At 42.1% G+C, this 17,560-nt stretch overlaps 1 protein-coding gene across 3 annotated transcripts in view; it reads right to left on the minus strand.

Annotated features, from left to right (window-relative positions):
- The window catches only part of cdh23 (cadherin-related 23), a 195,409-nt gene that overhangs the window by 141,769 nt on the left and 36,080 nt on the right, over positions 1-17,560 (minus strand). For all 3 annotated transcript variants that reach the window (XM_026191131.1, XM_026191130.1, XM_026191134.1), the window contains exons 4-6: positions 5,036-5,178; positions 4,674-4,721; positions 4,221-4,313 (exon numbers count right to left, since the gene is read on the minus strand). In XM_026191131.1, coding sequence (XP_026046916.1) covers positions 4,221-4,313; positions 4,674-4,721; positions 5,036-5,178 — 284 coding nt within the window. The remainder of the gene's footprint in view (positions 1-4,220; positions 4,314-4,673; positions 4,722-5,035; positions 5,179-17,560) is intronic.

Consider the following 17,560-nt stretch of genomic DNA (forward strand, 5'->3'; position numbering starts at 1 on the left):
CCGATCGCCCCGTGCATGGGGCTAGACGGCCAACACGTTAACGAGCTAACTGCGCTAACACACTAGTTCCCACCCATGTAATTGAGCATTGCATGGCACATCCAACATACTGTTTTACTTTAGTCCATGACGCGCTTACCTTCAGGGTCATACGTCACATGAAAACCAAAATAATTCCAAACGCCAGATCTAAATGAGGGTGGGGGAGGTCCATGTTGCAAGGAGAGCTTAACTTCTGTCTTGCTAGCTTGCCCTGCGCTCTTCCTTCTGACTATGCTGTCTGTGTGGAGCGCTCAGTAGATCTGCGCTCGACAGTGCAGCCTAGGCGGAGTAGTCGAACGCAGATTCACTGAGCGCTCAACATAGACAGCATCGTCAGAAGGAAAGTTGATAAAATAAATTACAAATGTTGTATTGTTCGATACATATGCGTACCGAACCGAAAGCACTGTATCGAACGGTTCAATATCGTTGCACCCCTAATAAATATATATATATATATATATATATATATATATGTCCCTCATCCTATTCATGTAGCCTCTTCCGCCGGGGTTACTTGCGTAGTAGCATTCCAACAACGCCCTGTTTTCGTCCCTTGCCCACCAATGCCTTCTTGTTCCAGTAGCCCACTTTTCGTCAGGGTGCCCTGGTTCCTCAACACCTGACGCGGACCTTGTTGATCCGGGCGACGTCCGAGCCGGCATGCCTTCATATTTATCTGTCTCGCTCATGTCTGCGGTAGGCTTGCTTAGCATAGGGGGTCTAGCCTTAGGACCCTTACTGGATACAGACGCCCCAGGCAGGAATCGAACTTGCGATCCTCTGTTCCAAAGGCGTGTAGTTTAACCACTACACTATCCAGAGACAATCCAGCACATAACAGCAGGGTGCAAGATGCTAGCAGGCAAGGCATACATAGAACGCCATAACCAAGTGGCCGGCATAGTGTACAGGAACATCTGTGCCGAGTATAACCTAGAAGTCCCGAGGTCAAAATGGGAGATGCCCCCAAGGGTGGTGGAGAATGACCGAGCTAAGATCCTGTGGGACTTCCAGATACAGACGGACAAAATGGTGGTGGCTAACCAACCGGACATAGTGGTGGTAGACAAACAGAAGAAGACGGCCGTAGTGATCGATGTAGCGGTTCCGAATGACAGCAATATCAGGAAGAAGGAACACGAGAAGCTGGAGAAATACCAAGGGCTCAGAGAAGAGCTCAAGAGGATGTGGAGGGTGAAGGTAACGGTGGTCCCCGTGGTAATCGGAGCACTAGGTGCGGTGACTCCCAAGCTAGGCGAGTGGCTCCAGCAGATCCCGGGAACAACATCGGAGATCTCTGTCCAGAAGAGCGCAGTCCTGGGAACAGCTAAGATACTGCGCAGGACCCTCAAGCTCCCAGGCCTCTGGTAGAGGACCCGAGCTTGAAGGATAAACCGCCCGCAGGGGCGTGCTGGGTGTTATATATATATGTGTGTGTGTGTGTGTGTGTGTGTGTGTGTGTGTGTGTGTGTGTGTGTGTGTGTGTGTGTGTGTGTGCGTAAGCGAGAATGACAAAAAAAATGCTGGAGAGAACGAGGATTAGATGAGAATAAATGACTAAAAAAATAAAAAAGAAGGAAGCTGTGTTCAAGAACAAGGATTGTCTGAACAGCAGGAGGTGGCACACACTGGGCGCACTTAACAGAAGCTGTTTCTGGTGGCGTTTGATATTATTTCAGTGGCACTGACCGGCTCCCGGTGGGTGAGTGTAAGGGTCAGGCAGCTGAGCTGAGGAGTGTGTGAGGTATTGGGAAGGTTGGTCTTTAAATAACGGATGGGCTCCAAATTGCTCAGATCTCGGTGCTGCACAGACGCACACTCAGCAAAAGCTTTTGAGCTTGTCAACAGAGGGCTCCCTTTATAGAGGACTATTTGTTGAGTTTAGGGAATGTGAAAAAATGCTTCTCAGTGTGTTGTACGTTCACTCTGCCTTCTCATCCAGTAATGGATTTGTGTTGTAGCCCATCTGCTGTTCCATCAAAACATTATTTTAGGTAATAGTTGTCGCTCTTTGTATCCGGTCTCTGCTGCTGGCTGCCTAACTGTGTGGATGCTGTAAATCTGGCGAGCTCATTAGCACTGACAGAGGGAATGCTAGCAGCCCACCTGCTCCCCTTCACCCTCTTTATGGCTCTACAAATTAAAATGACATTTACACACACTCTCTGCTACTCTGCCTCCTGCACTGCTCACCTTGCCACTCACATTGCTTCATCTGGACAGTGCCGTCGAGCCTCACTTCATAACACCTCCTGTCCTATTTCTTCGAAAAACCCACGAGAATCTTTGTGTTGTTTCTGGTCTTTTCTTTCCGTCCTGCGTTCTCTGTCACTTGCGGTAAATCTCATTGTTTGAATCCTTTGTTTGTCGCCTCTGCTTTGTTACTTCTGCCACTCTTTCATCCTCCACACTCATCGCCGTTTCCCATCTTCTCCTTTGATGCGCTGATGGCACTTTAACCCGCAGTCATTGTGGCATGTCCAGTGAGTGACAGCATGATGAAGTGATGTTGCAGCATGTTTGCTTTGCCCGCTAAAGGTCGCCTAGGGTCACGGAAGTAATGAGGCCATAAAAATGCAGGTAACTAAAGTTGCTGAGAAATAATATAAGGTGGCGAAAAGGGTAGAGGAAGGAGAAACAGGGCAAAATGAGGAAGAGGCTGACTTGAAATGAAGGAAAACAGTTGCCAAAACTGGCAAAGGATTTAAGTGGAAAAGAGAGCGGCTTAATAAAGAGCTCTGTGCGTACAGATTGGACTGTGTGCTGCATTGTGATTGCAACGCAGTCGTGAAAATATGAATGAAATTGCAGTGTCTCATTTTGTCGAGCAAAGTACGCAGTTTAGTTCACTGAGATGTGTGATAAAACATATTTCACTTGCATTAGTCTAACATTGTGTTTGCACACACACACATGGTTTGCATGTTTTCTTTTCAGCGATGGCTCACTTTACAGGCTTACACTATTTCCAATGTAAAGAAATGCTGGGGAAAACTCGGATGTATGTACTGCCTGGGACTACACTGGAGTCTGATTTATTTCCACTCTCTGTAGCCTCAAACAAATAAGCTTAAATTTTTTAATCAATAGGATGCCAGGATTGACAGCAGTAGTAATTCAGTAAGTGATGCAAGGGAACTAACAGTATGTGAGTGACTGAGGGTCAAACGCAGCCCTGTTTAATGGCTTTCTCAAGGCTAAACTGAATCCTGTTGTTTGCAGAGCTTGAAACGTCTGCATGTGGACTATAAGTGAGTCCCACACAACTTAGTGGCGGTTCAATGCAATGGCCTGAGAGAATCTTCCCTGGTGGGTGATCTAAACAGCCTCGTCTAAACAGTCCTTATTTCTCCCATTTATTTGCCTGACTTTATGGATTGGGAGAGAAAAAGCCAGTGGCTTTGAAGATTTGGTGAAGACTCACAAAGGGGTATGTGCTCAATATAAACACAACAAGACTTGTGGATGTGTATGTGTTTGTGTGTGTGTGTGTGGATTTCAGTCCCTGTTTGAAGTCCTCCACTCTGGCAATTACTTCATATCAAGGATTAGATGAGGGAGAGGGCATAGACGAGACACAAAGATGGAAAGAAGTGAGAGCTGAGAAGGAAGGTAGCCGATTCAGTGGGAGGACAGAAAAAGGAGAGAATAGAGATTGAGGTTTGCACTGGAGTTTTCTTTTCCCTGCAAAGGAGGCTGTACACATTCTCTAAACATTAGCTGGAAGACAACTCCTGAAATCGTGGGAAGATCACAGGTGCAGCAAAACACTGCTATTTCCAGCATGGCAAAGACAAAAATGCACTATGAATAGGAGATGATCACCATAAATCAGACGTAGCCACTGTGCAGATACAGCTGTTGCAATAGGCATGACGGTGAGGTGAATTTTATTTATGTTTTCTTAGTGTTTCTGAAAATTCATTGCAGCTCTTTGTTTTCCAAAGTTTTCATCAGTTTGAAGTACAGATTCCAGAGGAAAATGTTCTTCTACTGGAAATAAAAGTTTTTTGTTTACTTTGACATTGTTTTGATGTTCAAAAAACCAGCAAATTATACAGAAATTGTCTTGCATATGATGACTTTTCTTTTTCATGTATACCAGAGTAATGAATAAAATCACAGTCTCATTTCCACTCGAGTACAATCGGTAAATAATGTCCGGGCATCCTCACCTCTGGAATATTGACAGTGTATGGCTGCCCGTGGAAGTTTGGGGCGTTATCGTTCACATCTCCGATCTGGATGTTAACTGTGTCTTTGACCACCTGGGGAAAGAAACACCTTGGTTAAATAGTTCCAAAGCCACTGCCACACGTTTCCTGACAAAGAGTCAATGTAAATGTGACACAAAGCCACGATTCAGAGTCAAAGAAAACAGGACAGGTGTGTGACAGATTTCTCGCTGGGGAGAGTAGGTGGAATGTCACTTGTTTCAGCAACTATACTGTGTTGAGTCGGACAGGTGTCATGTGAGGAAGAGAAATAAGGGTAAGTGTAAAAGTGAGAGACTGAAAAAGAGACAGATTGCAAGGCCTCTGTGTGATATGAGGTCAGGCTATATGCAGGATGTCAGCGTGTGAAGAAATGTGTCACAACTATGAACGCAGTGCAAATCGGTCTCTTACCTCTTGATTGTCACTCACGTAGAATTCAACCTGCATCTCTGACTTGGTCTGGTGGAGACAGAGATCCATATCAGCACAAAATTTGCATAGACATGTAAAGCAAAGGAGCAGAGCAGAAAATCAGAGACAGAAAACAAAAAGGAGCTACAGAAGCCACTCTGAGCTCGACGTCCTTTGTGCTTTTCCCCTCACATTGTTTTGCACTTTTCGGGACTCTTTCATCATTTGATAATTTACGCCGCGTATCCTATTTTCAAAATTGTTCTGTGTGTCTTTTCTTGTACCCGGTGCATTTGCTTTGGTAATGTATGAGCGTGTGTGTAGCATTTAGTATGTGTGTGCACGAGTTTGTTTGTTTGTACCTCACGGTCGAGTTGCTGTCGAAGCCAGACCACACCGGTTTCTTTGGTCACAGCGAAATACTTCATGGCCTCTTCTCCTGAAACCCCATAGATGAGGGGTTCGCCTTCAGGATCATCTGCCTTCAGCTGGGCCACCGATGAACCTGTCAGCGAGAGAGTCAAAGGTCAGAAGTCCTGCAAAGTCAAAGTAGGCATCAACAAATTTTTAATGACTGAGCCAATTTAGAAAGCGCTGATTTGTGAGAGCATGCAATTCCTGAATATTCACACAAATGCAGTTGTCCTATCAGAATTTCCAATTTGCATGTTACATGTAAAAGTTAGCCTTGCATTAAAAATTGATCAAAAAATATATATATATATAAATAAATACATCAAAATAAAATGCAAAAGAGTTAACAAGGTACCATGATTGTGACAGAAACTCTGACTTCTCAACATTATATTCAAGGAAACCTACTAAAAAAGAGAGAACCACAACAACTATATGTTGTAAAACTCCAGATGTCCTGGTAGTGTAACGGCTGAAGACGACTTGACGACATTTCTTGCTCAGCACAAAGAAATGCAGTAGCGTGCAGGAGCAAAGGATTTTTAATTGGAGCTGCAGCAGCTCACGGGCTTCATTCATCATAAACAGTAGAAGCTGGCTAATCAAAACCAGAGGTGGCGTGCTATCATGCAGGTTAATCCGCCACGCTGGACAGATGTATCATGAGGCTGTGTTTAAGAGCGGCACAGAAGACGGTATCAAGACCTCCAAGCTGGTTGGCAAGGCTCATTACCCTCCAGGGTCAAACTGCCTGTGCACAGCATTGTAAATAATATTATATATATTAAAAAAATTAAGAAATATATGAATCCGGGAAGGATTAGAAGCTTTTTCACAAATATCAGAGGCAAGGTTTTCCTCACTAAAGTCCAAAACGTACAGTACATAAAATACTTTAAGATACCAGTCACTGTCACTTCACAGATACCTAGTTTGAAATTCCTATTCATTTCTGCCCTGTGCCTCTGATCTGTCCGGTGACAGACTTTGCCTGTGTTTGTTTCCTGCCTCTCAACCTATCATAGCTGGGATGGGCTCCAGCACCCTCCTCACTAGCTGCATAAGTGCTTGGGAAAATGAATGGATGGACTAGAGCGAGAACCCAGCCAAGCCAGTGTATTTCCCTGGTCCCAAGCCCAGATAAATGTGGGTTATGTCAGGAGGGGCATCCGGCAAAAATCTTTGCCAAATCAAACACACGGCTCATCAATGATCGGTCGGGGTCCAGGTTAAGAATGACCGTCCTCAGTGTTGTTGGCCAACAGGGTGCCGGTGGAAACTGTGCTTGTGTTGGCCAAAGACAAAGGCGGAGGATTGTTGTCACGGGTTGGATGACATGGAGGGAGATTAAGGGATCGGCCGAAAGAAGAAGAAGAAGAAGAAGACTATACCAAAACACTGTGGGCTTATCTTTGCCTTGTAACTGCTATTTGTGCTCACACTGTTAATGCAAAAAATGCTGTTTGTAAATTCAAAAATGTGAGAATTTATCCTAAATGTCAAGACAGGATAACCTCACGGAAACACAGAAACTTAATCTGGGGTGTAATTTTCTTTGACTGCCTCTTGACCTCAGGGTGATATATGCTGAGGTAAGCATTTGACTGTTAATTAGGAACAGGTTTGTTTTTTTAAAATGAGTGCATGGACAGAAGAGAAAATAAACAGATCATTCAATAATTGCACAGACACAAACACTTGTCCCCCCTCCCTGGCCAGACAACAGAAGTGAAGCCAAACTAAATCAAATCTGTCACTTGCGCACCACACTGCTTAATACAGTGACCAATTAGGCTTCACAATCACACACCCCTCTCGTTTTATTAATACACCCCATTTTCTTATGAAAGGGTGGCAAAAATGACTAATTAATATAACGATTTATGAACCCCTCTCATTGCAGTCTAATGAGATTTATGCAAATTCAGCTGCTTTCAATATGAGTTATAATTTGGTTGAAGACGGTGCAAATTAAGCATTTTACCCCATAGTCATCAATAATAACTGTTTTTTTTCCTCCTCCTTTTGGCCCTCTCGACTGTGAACGAATTGTCTGCTCCACGTGGGTAGACATACACTTGAGTGAAGGATAACAAATGTTCATTTCAGACTATGTATGAGAGACAGTCTTGTGGAAGATTAACTCTTACTGCTGAGAAGAAAGATGAACCGAGACCAACTTACTGAGAATATGAGTTAGATTCTCTGCCCTGATTAGACAAACGAAGGGCTGCTCTAGATGCTAATATATTATATCACCAAATATGTGTGCAGTTATATATTATTGGAATAAATAAATTTTTTACATAGAGATTTAGTGCAGAGACCAATAACACTGCCTGAGAACTTCTTTTCTGGCTCCTGTGGGTCAGTTTTGTTTTATTAACAGATTTTTTTTAACCTTGCCTAAGGTTATAGACATTAACAGAGCAAAATGGGTGTACTTAGATAAAGACAATAGGATCTACATAATTTATTTTGTCCTCAAATATGGAAATTTCTGAGGTATTAGGATATTATACTTTGGTGAAAGACATTCTTAGCATAAATTAAGGTAGAAAAAAGATTTAGACATTTCAATAAACGACAAATTGTAGAAAAGTGGTTAATTGTATCATTTTGTTTTGGTTTTTTTCTTACAGATTTTTGAAACACTGTGTTTTTTCATTTCAAGTTATTTATGCTGTGTTAGTTTAACATTAGGATTCATTTTCAGGATTGTGGGTAAAGAAAAAAGGTGTAAAATACTTTGGGTCATGATTTAGGTTGAAGTATTAACATGTAAGGTGAATGTTATGTTTTGGTTAACGTAAGGCAACTAATGGTTATAGTTTAGGTTGGAGTAAAGAAAATGAATGTAAGTCAGTGCAATGTCCTCTAAAGTCACATATACACAGCTGTGTTTGGGTGTGTGTGTGTGTGTGTGTGTGTGTGTGTAGCGTAGGTATCCCTCTAATGCTTATCTCTAACACTGTGACACCAAGCCCTTTCGCCTGACAAATGATGCTATTTAGCAGCAAGTGATGCCAGTATTACTGTTATGAATGATACAGTGCACATTAATATTGCCCCCTCCCCATCCCTTCTAGTCTGCAACACTGCATTCATGACAAGAGCAATGGGCGAGAGGAACCATCTCTCTACTTCACCTTTCTCTCTACGATTGTCCTCGGAACCTCTTACTTCCTCACTTTTCTCTCCACTTTTTGGTTGTATTCACGTTTGTAAAGTGACACTAAAGTCACAAAGTCAGAGACATCGTCATTACCAGGACAGCAAGAACTGCCATCATGAACTTGATCAAGATGCTTTGTGTGTAAATATAACTAACAATCAGAGAGAAAAAAGTTAAACAGCATAAAACATTAAAAAAAACCGAAATTAGACTTAAAGATTTGAGTTAACTGATTTGAGTTTTTTTTTTCTGTTGTTGTTTGTTGGTTGTTTTGTTTGTTTTTGTGTTGTGAAATGTTAAAAACAAATAAAGACTTCAATTATAAAAAAAACAACAAAACGAAATTAAATCTAGCCTCTCATACAGCATCCTACACTGCTGCAACCAGTGAATCACAGCACAGATCCTGAGGGACACCTTGTGCATATCTCTGTGACATCCGCTGCTTCTGGCAGCATAGGAATGAGAATGAGTGGGTCAGAAACACAGCAAAGGAAGGTAAGCCCACAAAAACATCTAGGGACTGAACTGAAACAGCTACCGCATCTTGTTAGATTTGCAGATCAAGTATCTGAGACTGTCTTCTTAAGACCCCACAAATTTCAGATTACTCATTCAAGCTGTGAAGGTTCCATAAAGATGTTGAATGAATGTTAAATAAAAACACTTTCCACCTGCTTACAGAATCAAAGAGGACGGATACCTAACTGAGAAGCTTAAAGAAAACAATGAGAGCATTTAGGTTTAAATGTCTGGGCTGGAGTGTGAGATGGCCACAATAAGGAAACAGCGAAAAATGAGGGTAGATGTTAGTGGAAGGGAGGAGGAAGAACAATGATGTTTCTTAAAGGGAGTAACAAATACACCCCATTACTGCAAGCACTTTTCCAAAAGCATGAGTTCGTAAAGACAAACCATTTTTGCTTCACTATGTCAGGACTGAAATTCACACTACCACTATAGGCATAAGCCTGAAACTGAGGAAGAAGAGGAGGAGGAAAAAAGCAAGGAAGACTTGCTAACCTATAGAGAGCAACACCTGGATGTTTTACTGAGCCCAACCTTTTAGAAAAGGCATGGGGGCCCGTGGGGGGAGCTAAATCAGCCGCTGGAGGACATCAATCCCTGCTGGATCAATAAGAGTCGTGCGCGTTAGACGGGGACTAGCCTCGGCCCTGCCCTGGGGCCTCAGGCTTGGGAAAGGAAAGGGGCTGTAGGCCAAAGCCCTGTTTATTATGTTGGTGACATCTCTAGACCTCTCGTTCATCTGAGTTCTGATTCACTGGGACAGGCACTGTCAGCACTGCAATTTCAGGCATGCAGTGAATTATAGCTTTAAATTTTATGGAGCACAGAGGCTTAATGGATATATGGGCAATGTTCAGCTGTCTACCAGCAGGAGCAAACAAAAAAAAAGAAGAAAAAAAAGAAAGAATGGATGAAGCCACCTCGAACTATATGAGATTGACTGACTGTGCAGGATGGTGCTGGAGAGAATCTTGATCTTTACCTGCTCTGTATAAATACTTGATGGGTTGTCTTGAGGCAGGGCCTGTAAGACTGAAGTCATGCAATCACTTGGCTGATGAGTCAGTATGATGCCACTCATGTTACTGCACTGTCTATCCGCTGACAAAGAGAGCCTTCAAACACATCAGCAATGCCAAGCTGAAGCCGCGCTGCCTCACATCAATCACTGCCATCAAAAATTCACACAGGAAAACACTGTCATAAGTTAACTGGCAGCATGAGCTAATTTCATACAGCGCACTTCTACTTTAAAGTGAAGCATTTGCCACTTTATAGATTACCACGTGAAGAAAATTTGAAAACAGATTGTGGTGAGAAGCAGAAATAAATTTCACATCTGTCAAACAGAACAGTTGTGATTATGAGAGTGTGACTCCAAGCTACAGTGCCGTACACTTTTCAGCATCACAGATAGCAAGCGCAGAGCTAAAGCACAAAAGCAAACGAGAGCATGTGCAAATTATATGCCATTGCAGCACAATGCAAGGACGCAAACACTCATATCATAAAAAGCGAGAGCGATAGAGTAACCTGAATGAAGCAACAGGGTAATATCCGATAATGTTGTTCCATAAAGCTGTGCTATAAACTTACACACATACAGAAGGAAATTCTACTGAATATACTCGGCTGCAATAGCTATCAGCAGTCTCTGTTTGTGGTATATCTGACAGTGTGGTAACAGAGCATGCACACCCCAATGCACCAGTCCCTGTTCATGTACAGTGGGGCAAAAAAGTATTTAGTCAGCCACCGATTGTGCAAGTTCCCCCACTTAAAATGATGACAGAGGTCAGTAATTTGCACCAGAGGTACACTTCAACTGTGAGAGACAGAATGTGAAAAAAAAATCCATGAATTCACATGGTAGGATTTGTAAAGAATTTATTCGTAAATCAGGGTGGAAAATAAGTATTTGGTCACCTCAAACAAGGAAAATCTCTGGCTCTCACAGACCTGTAACGTCTTCTGTAAGAAGCTTTTCTGTCCCCCACTCGTTACCTGTATGAATGGCACCTGTTTGAACTCATCATCTGTATAAAGGACACCTGTCCACAGCCTCAAACAGTCAGACTCCAAACTCCGCCATGGCCAAGACCAAAGAGCTTTCGAAGGACACCAGGAAAAGTATTGTAGACCTGCACCAGACTGGGAAGAGTGAATCTACAATAGGCAAGCAGCTTGGTGTGAAAAAATCAACTGTGGGAGCAATCATCAGAAAATGGAAGACATACAAGACCACTGATAATCTCCCTCGATCTGGGGCTCCACGCAAGATCTCATCCCGTGGGGTCAAAATGATCATGAGAACGGTGAGCAAAGATCCCAGAACCACACGGGGGGACCTGGTGAAAGACCTGCAGAGAGCTGGGACCAAAGTAACAAAGGTCACCATCAGTAACACACTACAACGGCAGGGAATCAAATCCCGCAGTGCCAGACGTGTTCCGCTGCTGAAGCCAGTGCATGTCCAGGCCCGTCTGAAGTTTGCCAGAGAGCACATGGATGATACAGCAGAGGATTGGGAGAATGTCATGTGGTCAGATGAAACCAAAGTAGAACTTTTTGGTATAAACTCAACTCGTCGTGTTTGGAGGAAGAAGAATACTGAGTTGCATCCCAAGAACACCATACCTACTGTGAAGCATGGGGGTGGAAACATCATGCTATGGGGCTGTTTTTCTGCCAAGGGGACAGGACGACTGATCCGTGTTAAGGACAGAATGAATGGGGCCATGTATCGTGAGATTTTGAGCCAAAACCTCCTTCCATCAGTGAGAACTTTGAAGATGAAACGAGGCTGGGTCTTCTAACATGACAATGATCCAAAACACACCGCCCGGGCAACAAAGGAGTGGCTCCGTAAGAAGCATTTGAAAGTCCTGGAGTGGCCTAGCCAGTCTCCAGACCTCAACCCCATAGAAAATCTGTGGCGGGAGTTGAAAGTCCGTGTTGCTCGGCGACAGCCCCAAAACATCACTGCTCTCGAGAAGATCTGCATGGAGGAATGGGCCAAAATACCAGCTACTGTGTGTGCAAACCTGGTAAAGACCTATAGTAAACGTTTGACCTCTGTTATTGCCAACAAAGGTTATGTTACAAAGTATTGAGTTGTATTTTTGTTATTGACCAAATACTTATTTTCCACCCTGATTTACGAATAAATTCTTTACAAATCCTACCATGTGGATTCATGGATTTTTTTTTTCACATTCTGTCTCTCACAGTTGAAGTGTACCTCTGGTGCAAATTACTGACCTCTGTCATCATTTTAAGTGGGGGAACTTGCACAATCGGTGGCTGACTAAATACTTTTTTGCCCCACTGTATATGGAATATGTGCTATGGTGAATCTTGTTAATCTGACCTATTACTGACTTTGTCTTAGCTGAGGTAAATACTTTACTGTGACACTGAATTTTAGAAAAATCTCAGTCTGTCATGGACATGATACTGAAGAGGTAAGTGTGAGAGACAAAATCAAGATGAAAAGAGTTTGGATTTTAAAGAAATCAGGTATGCAAAACCTGACTTCTGCATATTCTGGTCATTTATATTTTATGTTTTATAGAAGATCCGTTTTGGTGCTGAGATGTGGACAAAGAATTTCTGGCCAGTGTCAGTATGTGAGCTGAAATCACAGAATACCTCACATGCATGTGGAATATTTCTATATTCACCATATATAAAAATATATAAAAAATACGGAAATAAGGACAGAATATGTCCCCAAATCAGATATTGAGACTCAACAATAATAATTTTATCAATTTTTTTAGACCACTTCCCAATGTAAGGTTCATGATACAGTCATGTTTTTAATGGTTAATCCACCTGTGTGTGCAATCTCTTGAATCAAAATGATAATTTTTGTTGGTATGCATACATTTTGACATTTACCGTTTTACAAAAACTAGTAGTTGATTAAATCAACAAATTACGGTTATTTACCTGCATTTCCGGACAGAAAAAAGTTTAAATAAACAACAATATATAAGTTTTAAACACATTTTGGAGTAATTTCTAAAATATTTGCATTTTCTAGTCTTGTTGTGCACTGTAGAGATGATATGTTTAATACTTTCATGTGTTTGTAGCTGTCTTTCTTATGAATTCATTATATATATCTGGAGCATCAGACAGCAGCAGGATCCATATGAGCATTTCTGAAACAAGGGAGGTATTAATTTGTTAGTTACAATAAATGATCAATGATATTGTACTATTCTTAGTTAGCGTATTGTCTGTCTTGTCTTAATGTTGGTTTAAAATGGAGCACTGTAACAAAAAATAATTTCCCCCAGGGATCAATAAAGTATTCTGATTCTGATTCTGATTCTGATATGGGGAAAGAATTGATCTGGATGTAATAAAATAACTTTTTGCTCTTTTCCACACCTCACACAGGTGAGGTGCAATGTGAGATCCTCACAACACATCCTGAGTGAGTGAAGAGACAGAAATGGACTCTCAAGCATCAAGCACAATGCACTTCTCAGTTAAAACCCTCGGCAGTCATAGCAACGTACAAACTTAACTCCATCAGTCAATTTGGCTCATGTGAAACACTTTGAGACTAATTTATGAGTCAGATTCCATCAAGGGATTTAAGCAGTTTCAGACTCATGCTTTTAAGAGACCTCTTGGGGGCATATGCAATGAGTTACACCCTTGCCACCAGTCAAAAACACAGCAAATGAATCTTTCTTCTATTCCTTTAGAAATAAGATGGAAATGAGTTAAAATCAACTCATTGCTGCTTTCTATGCCCACGGTGTTGTGCGCTTTGTTAATGTCTACAGATACAGGTTGCCTCGGGGAAGCCAGTTGGACGTAGAAGTAAACTAAACAGATCTACCTGGAATGACAATAGTGTGGTGGCCAGAAAATAAGTGCTTGGACCTCCATTTCCATATAAAGAGAGAAGTACGTGTTTGGGAGGCATCTTTAATAGCTGAAAAAAGGATGCATGCTGTTAGTTTATATCCCCGTAGGATGAAAATAAATACGGAGACTGACAGTAAAACCTTTTCCCCCACGGTGGTCAGTTAAATAGCTAACAATAAAAAGATGGGAAAAAAGAGAAAATGGCTCACCAATAATGTTTCCAAGTCTTTATGTCTCAAATAAACAAATGCAACCCATTTGTAAATTGAAAACTGCAGAGGACTACAATGTTCCTGTTGGGTAGTGGACACAAATCACAGCTAGAACCCTTTAAAGGATGTTATATCTGTCTGCTGCTGCAAAACAAAGTAGATTTACCACACAAAAATCTTCCCAAAAGGTCCTCTGAAACAAAACATTTGCCGTATTCCATTTCATCTTCCTCTCATTCACCTTTTCTTCAGCTTCCTTTCTCCTGTATGCACGTGTACTTATGTTTAAGTGTTCACACACGTGTTGGTGACATCAATAACTGGAATCGAGCCAAAGACAAATTGTACCTTGAGTCTGGCTTTAAGTGACTCCTGTGTTTCAACAACATACACCATAAGAGTCCTTGAGAGGCTGTGTATTAATCCGACAGATTTATGACTAAATCTGTCACGGATGAGTGGACACCCTCTGCCTTTTCTTTAGCCACTCCTGAGAGAAATACACGCCTCCTAAAGCACACACTCAACATCTGTGCGTATAACTTTTGTGTACAGCCTGAACATACTCAGTAACACAAGATAAACATATTTATAAGCTATGAAAATGTAGAAGTACTCATATTGATATACATTTCCTGTGGAACCTCTGTTTAAGTGATTAATGAAATGTCTGAGAGAAGCACAAAGAAACATGCAGTTTGACTGTGAATGTAGCATATGTAGTGTACAGATTCATGGCTGTCTTCTATAGAAAGGAGGCAATCGCTATTAGAGAGCTTAAAAAGGAGGCGAAGTGTACTGGAAACAAATGGTTTGGGTACCTGTTCACAGCTTAAAATAAAAATTCTTCCTCACTATGCTGTAACCTTGCCAAAACAGAACAAAGTCAAAGTGATCTGTTTGTTTCCTGTTGAGATTCCAGAAGAAGAGGCATCAAGGTTTTTGTGTATTTTAAGGTGCACAATGATGAATGTCATAGGGAACTGCAACTCTGTGTTATGTGACGGCTGTGTGCAGGCAGGAAAAGGACCCAAGGTGCAGACTCCAGAGACAAACGTAAACTGAAACAGCTTTAATACTGAACTCAAACAGAACAAAAGTAAGAATCCAAATAACTTATACAGGCAGACAAAACACACAGCAAAATAAACGGTAGATCACAACACAGACACAGAGAAACACAGGGCTTAAATACACAGAGGGAGCAATCAGGGAATGGGTAACAGGAGGGAAACACAGCTGGGGCAAATCAGGCCTAACGAGACAAGGGGAAGCGAAACCAGATACATTAACCTCAGACAAGGACCTTCAGAATAAAACAGGAAACATGACACAGACTGAACTAAAGACACAGACTCACACGCACTGCAACAGAGGAAACAAAGACGTGGGACCAGGGCAGACACAGACACTGACGGGACACGGGGATATAGCAACTAAGGATACACAGAGATGCGAACTAGACAAGGGGATACAGCTGACAGGGGAGACAGAGCAACTAGAGAAGACAGAGACATAAACCATAAGACAGAACTCAAAGAAACCAAAGACTAGAAATAATAAATAATATAATAAACTCAAAAACCCTGTGTCAACGACCCAGGCATCCTAACACTCTGATTATTTTAAGTATATTTTAAAGACAAAAAGAAATAATTCACATAAAAGAATACCATTAGAAACTCTAGCAAATAATTTTTGAAGCTGACTTCCGTCCAGACACGAATCATTGGTTGCCTTGCGTATGATAAGAGCGATCGCACGGCGATCTGAGGAAGAGGCATTTGATTGGATGTCCGGCTCAGGATTGGCTTTCTAATACACCCAAATGTTGAAGTGATGAAAACACTGACTGACAAGGCTGTGACTAACCAATCACGCTGAGAAACTTGGAGGACAGTGAAGGACATTAGTGGACAGTCATCCCACGCATTGGTGAAGGGGGACAGACCTGTCACTGCAAATTCACACGCAGCTCCATTCGGTCTCCGATCACACAGTAAAGCTCTTTGCTCTTGCTATTTTCTGTTCCATCCCATCACAGTCTTGCTGTTCCCCCACTCTCTCTCTCTCTCGCTTTCGTTTTTTGTCATCCTCTCGTCACGCTCCGTCCTGCTTGTGGAGGCCAGACAGAGGGACACAGGCAGCGCTGATAGGAGTGGACAGGTGGCTGTGTGCTGCTAAGGCTTCTGGAGTGACGGCTCAGCCAGCCTGGCCTGTCGTTGTCACAAAAGCAAATGCCTGCCCAAAACACACACATCCAACCCAAACCGCACCACTCCTGCCAATATGCCAAAATGTCCATCAACAACGGCACTTTGTGAAGAATGCCCAGTTTTTTCATTTTCTTTCTTTCTTCATGTCTTGCTCTTTTCATCTGTTTTTTCTTGCTAAGCTCAATTTTCAAGCCAGTTCTTATTCTGTTGTTTACCTCTCGTTTCTCTCCCTACATGCCCTCCTCTCCCACACTGGCCCTCTGCTGACCCCTCCAGGACTGACTATTACCTCAGAGTAAGCTAAATCATGGTCGGGTAATGGAACATGCCACTTTCACCGTGAAGCCACACACACATAAACACATCCACACTAAAACAAAAGCTTCTCCCTTTTGACCTTTTCTCTCCCGTTTACATGTTTATCATTTGTCCCCTGTATTGCTGAAATATAAGGTTGATGTTGTTTCTGTCAGCCCTGCGAATGTGGATGGAGATGTTGGGGGTAAGGCAGGAGCTAGGGTCAAGAATGAGGCTCTGGCAAGTGAGAGGTGAGCTAAAGTTCTTGTTGTCACTAATATGGAACCCTTCTGAAATAAAAAAAATAATGTCCTGCTTATTCTTTAAAAAAAAAAAAAACAAAGAATAAAAAGAAAAAAGAACAACAAAAACTGAGACAAAATGCAGAAGTGTGTGAAAAAACTGAGTGATGATCCAGTAGAAAGACGGCCTCATGTTTGACTTTAGAACACTGTGGTGTACAGAAGAGGATGCCCAGGTCCTTTTGGCTGTGAAACAATCCCAAATCATCATCCCTCCACCACTATGCTTACTGTGACGTATTTGTCTTGATATGCTGTCTTTGGCCATGATGCACAGCACCACATTTGGAGAAAACCAAACATCTTATCTGTCCAAAGGACATTGTTCTAGAAGTTTTGTGGTTTGTTTAGATGCGAGCTTGCAACCCGTGCTGCAATGCTCAGAGAGGATTTCTTTCTCCAGGCAACCCTTCCAAACAGGCCATACTTGTCCAGTCTTTTTCTCATTGTACTGTCAACAGCTTTAACATTTAACATGAGGCAACATTCAGCTGAGGCCTGTAGAGTCTGTAGCTCAAACTCTACAGGCCTTTTTGCAATTTCTATGTATATATTGCAAGGAACTGCATGGAGACATGTTGTAGACTAAGATGAGTTGCACTGAAGTGCATTCTAGTTCCTGAAAAGCTTACAAAATGCCCATGCTTTAAATATTTATTAAATAACTACCAAGCTATCTGAGCACCTCAGGTCAGTAAAGTAATTATTACTGGTAATACTAAAGCTGCCAATCAATAAATACTTGTCATCCTCTGTTATGTGGCATGATGTTCAAGAGAGGTTCCAAGTACAAGACACAGTCTGGAGAGGTAATGAGGAAATGTCTTTACTGGCAAAGCACAAAAATTAGAGA

Source organism: Astatotilapia calliptera, chromosome 13 (assembly GCF_900246225.1).
Source record: "Astatotilapia calliptera chromosome 13, fAstCal1.2, whole genome shotgun sequence".
NCBI classification, from domain to species: Eukaryota; Metazoa; Chordata; class Actinopteri; order Cichliformes; family Cichlidae; genus Astatotilapia; species Astatotilapia calliptera.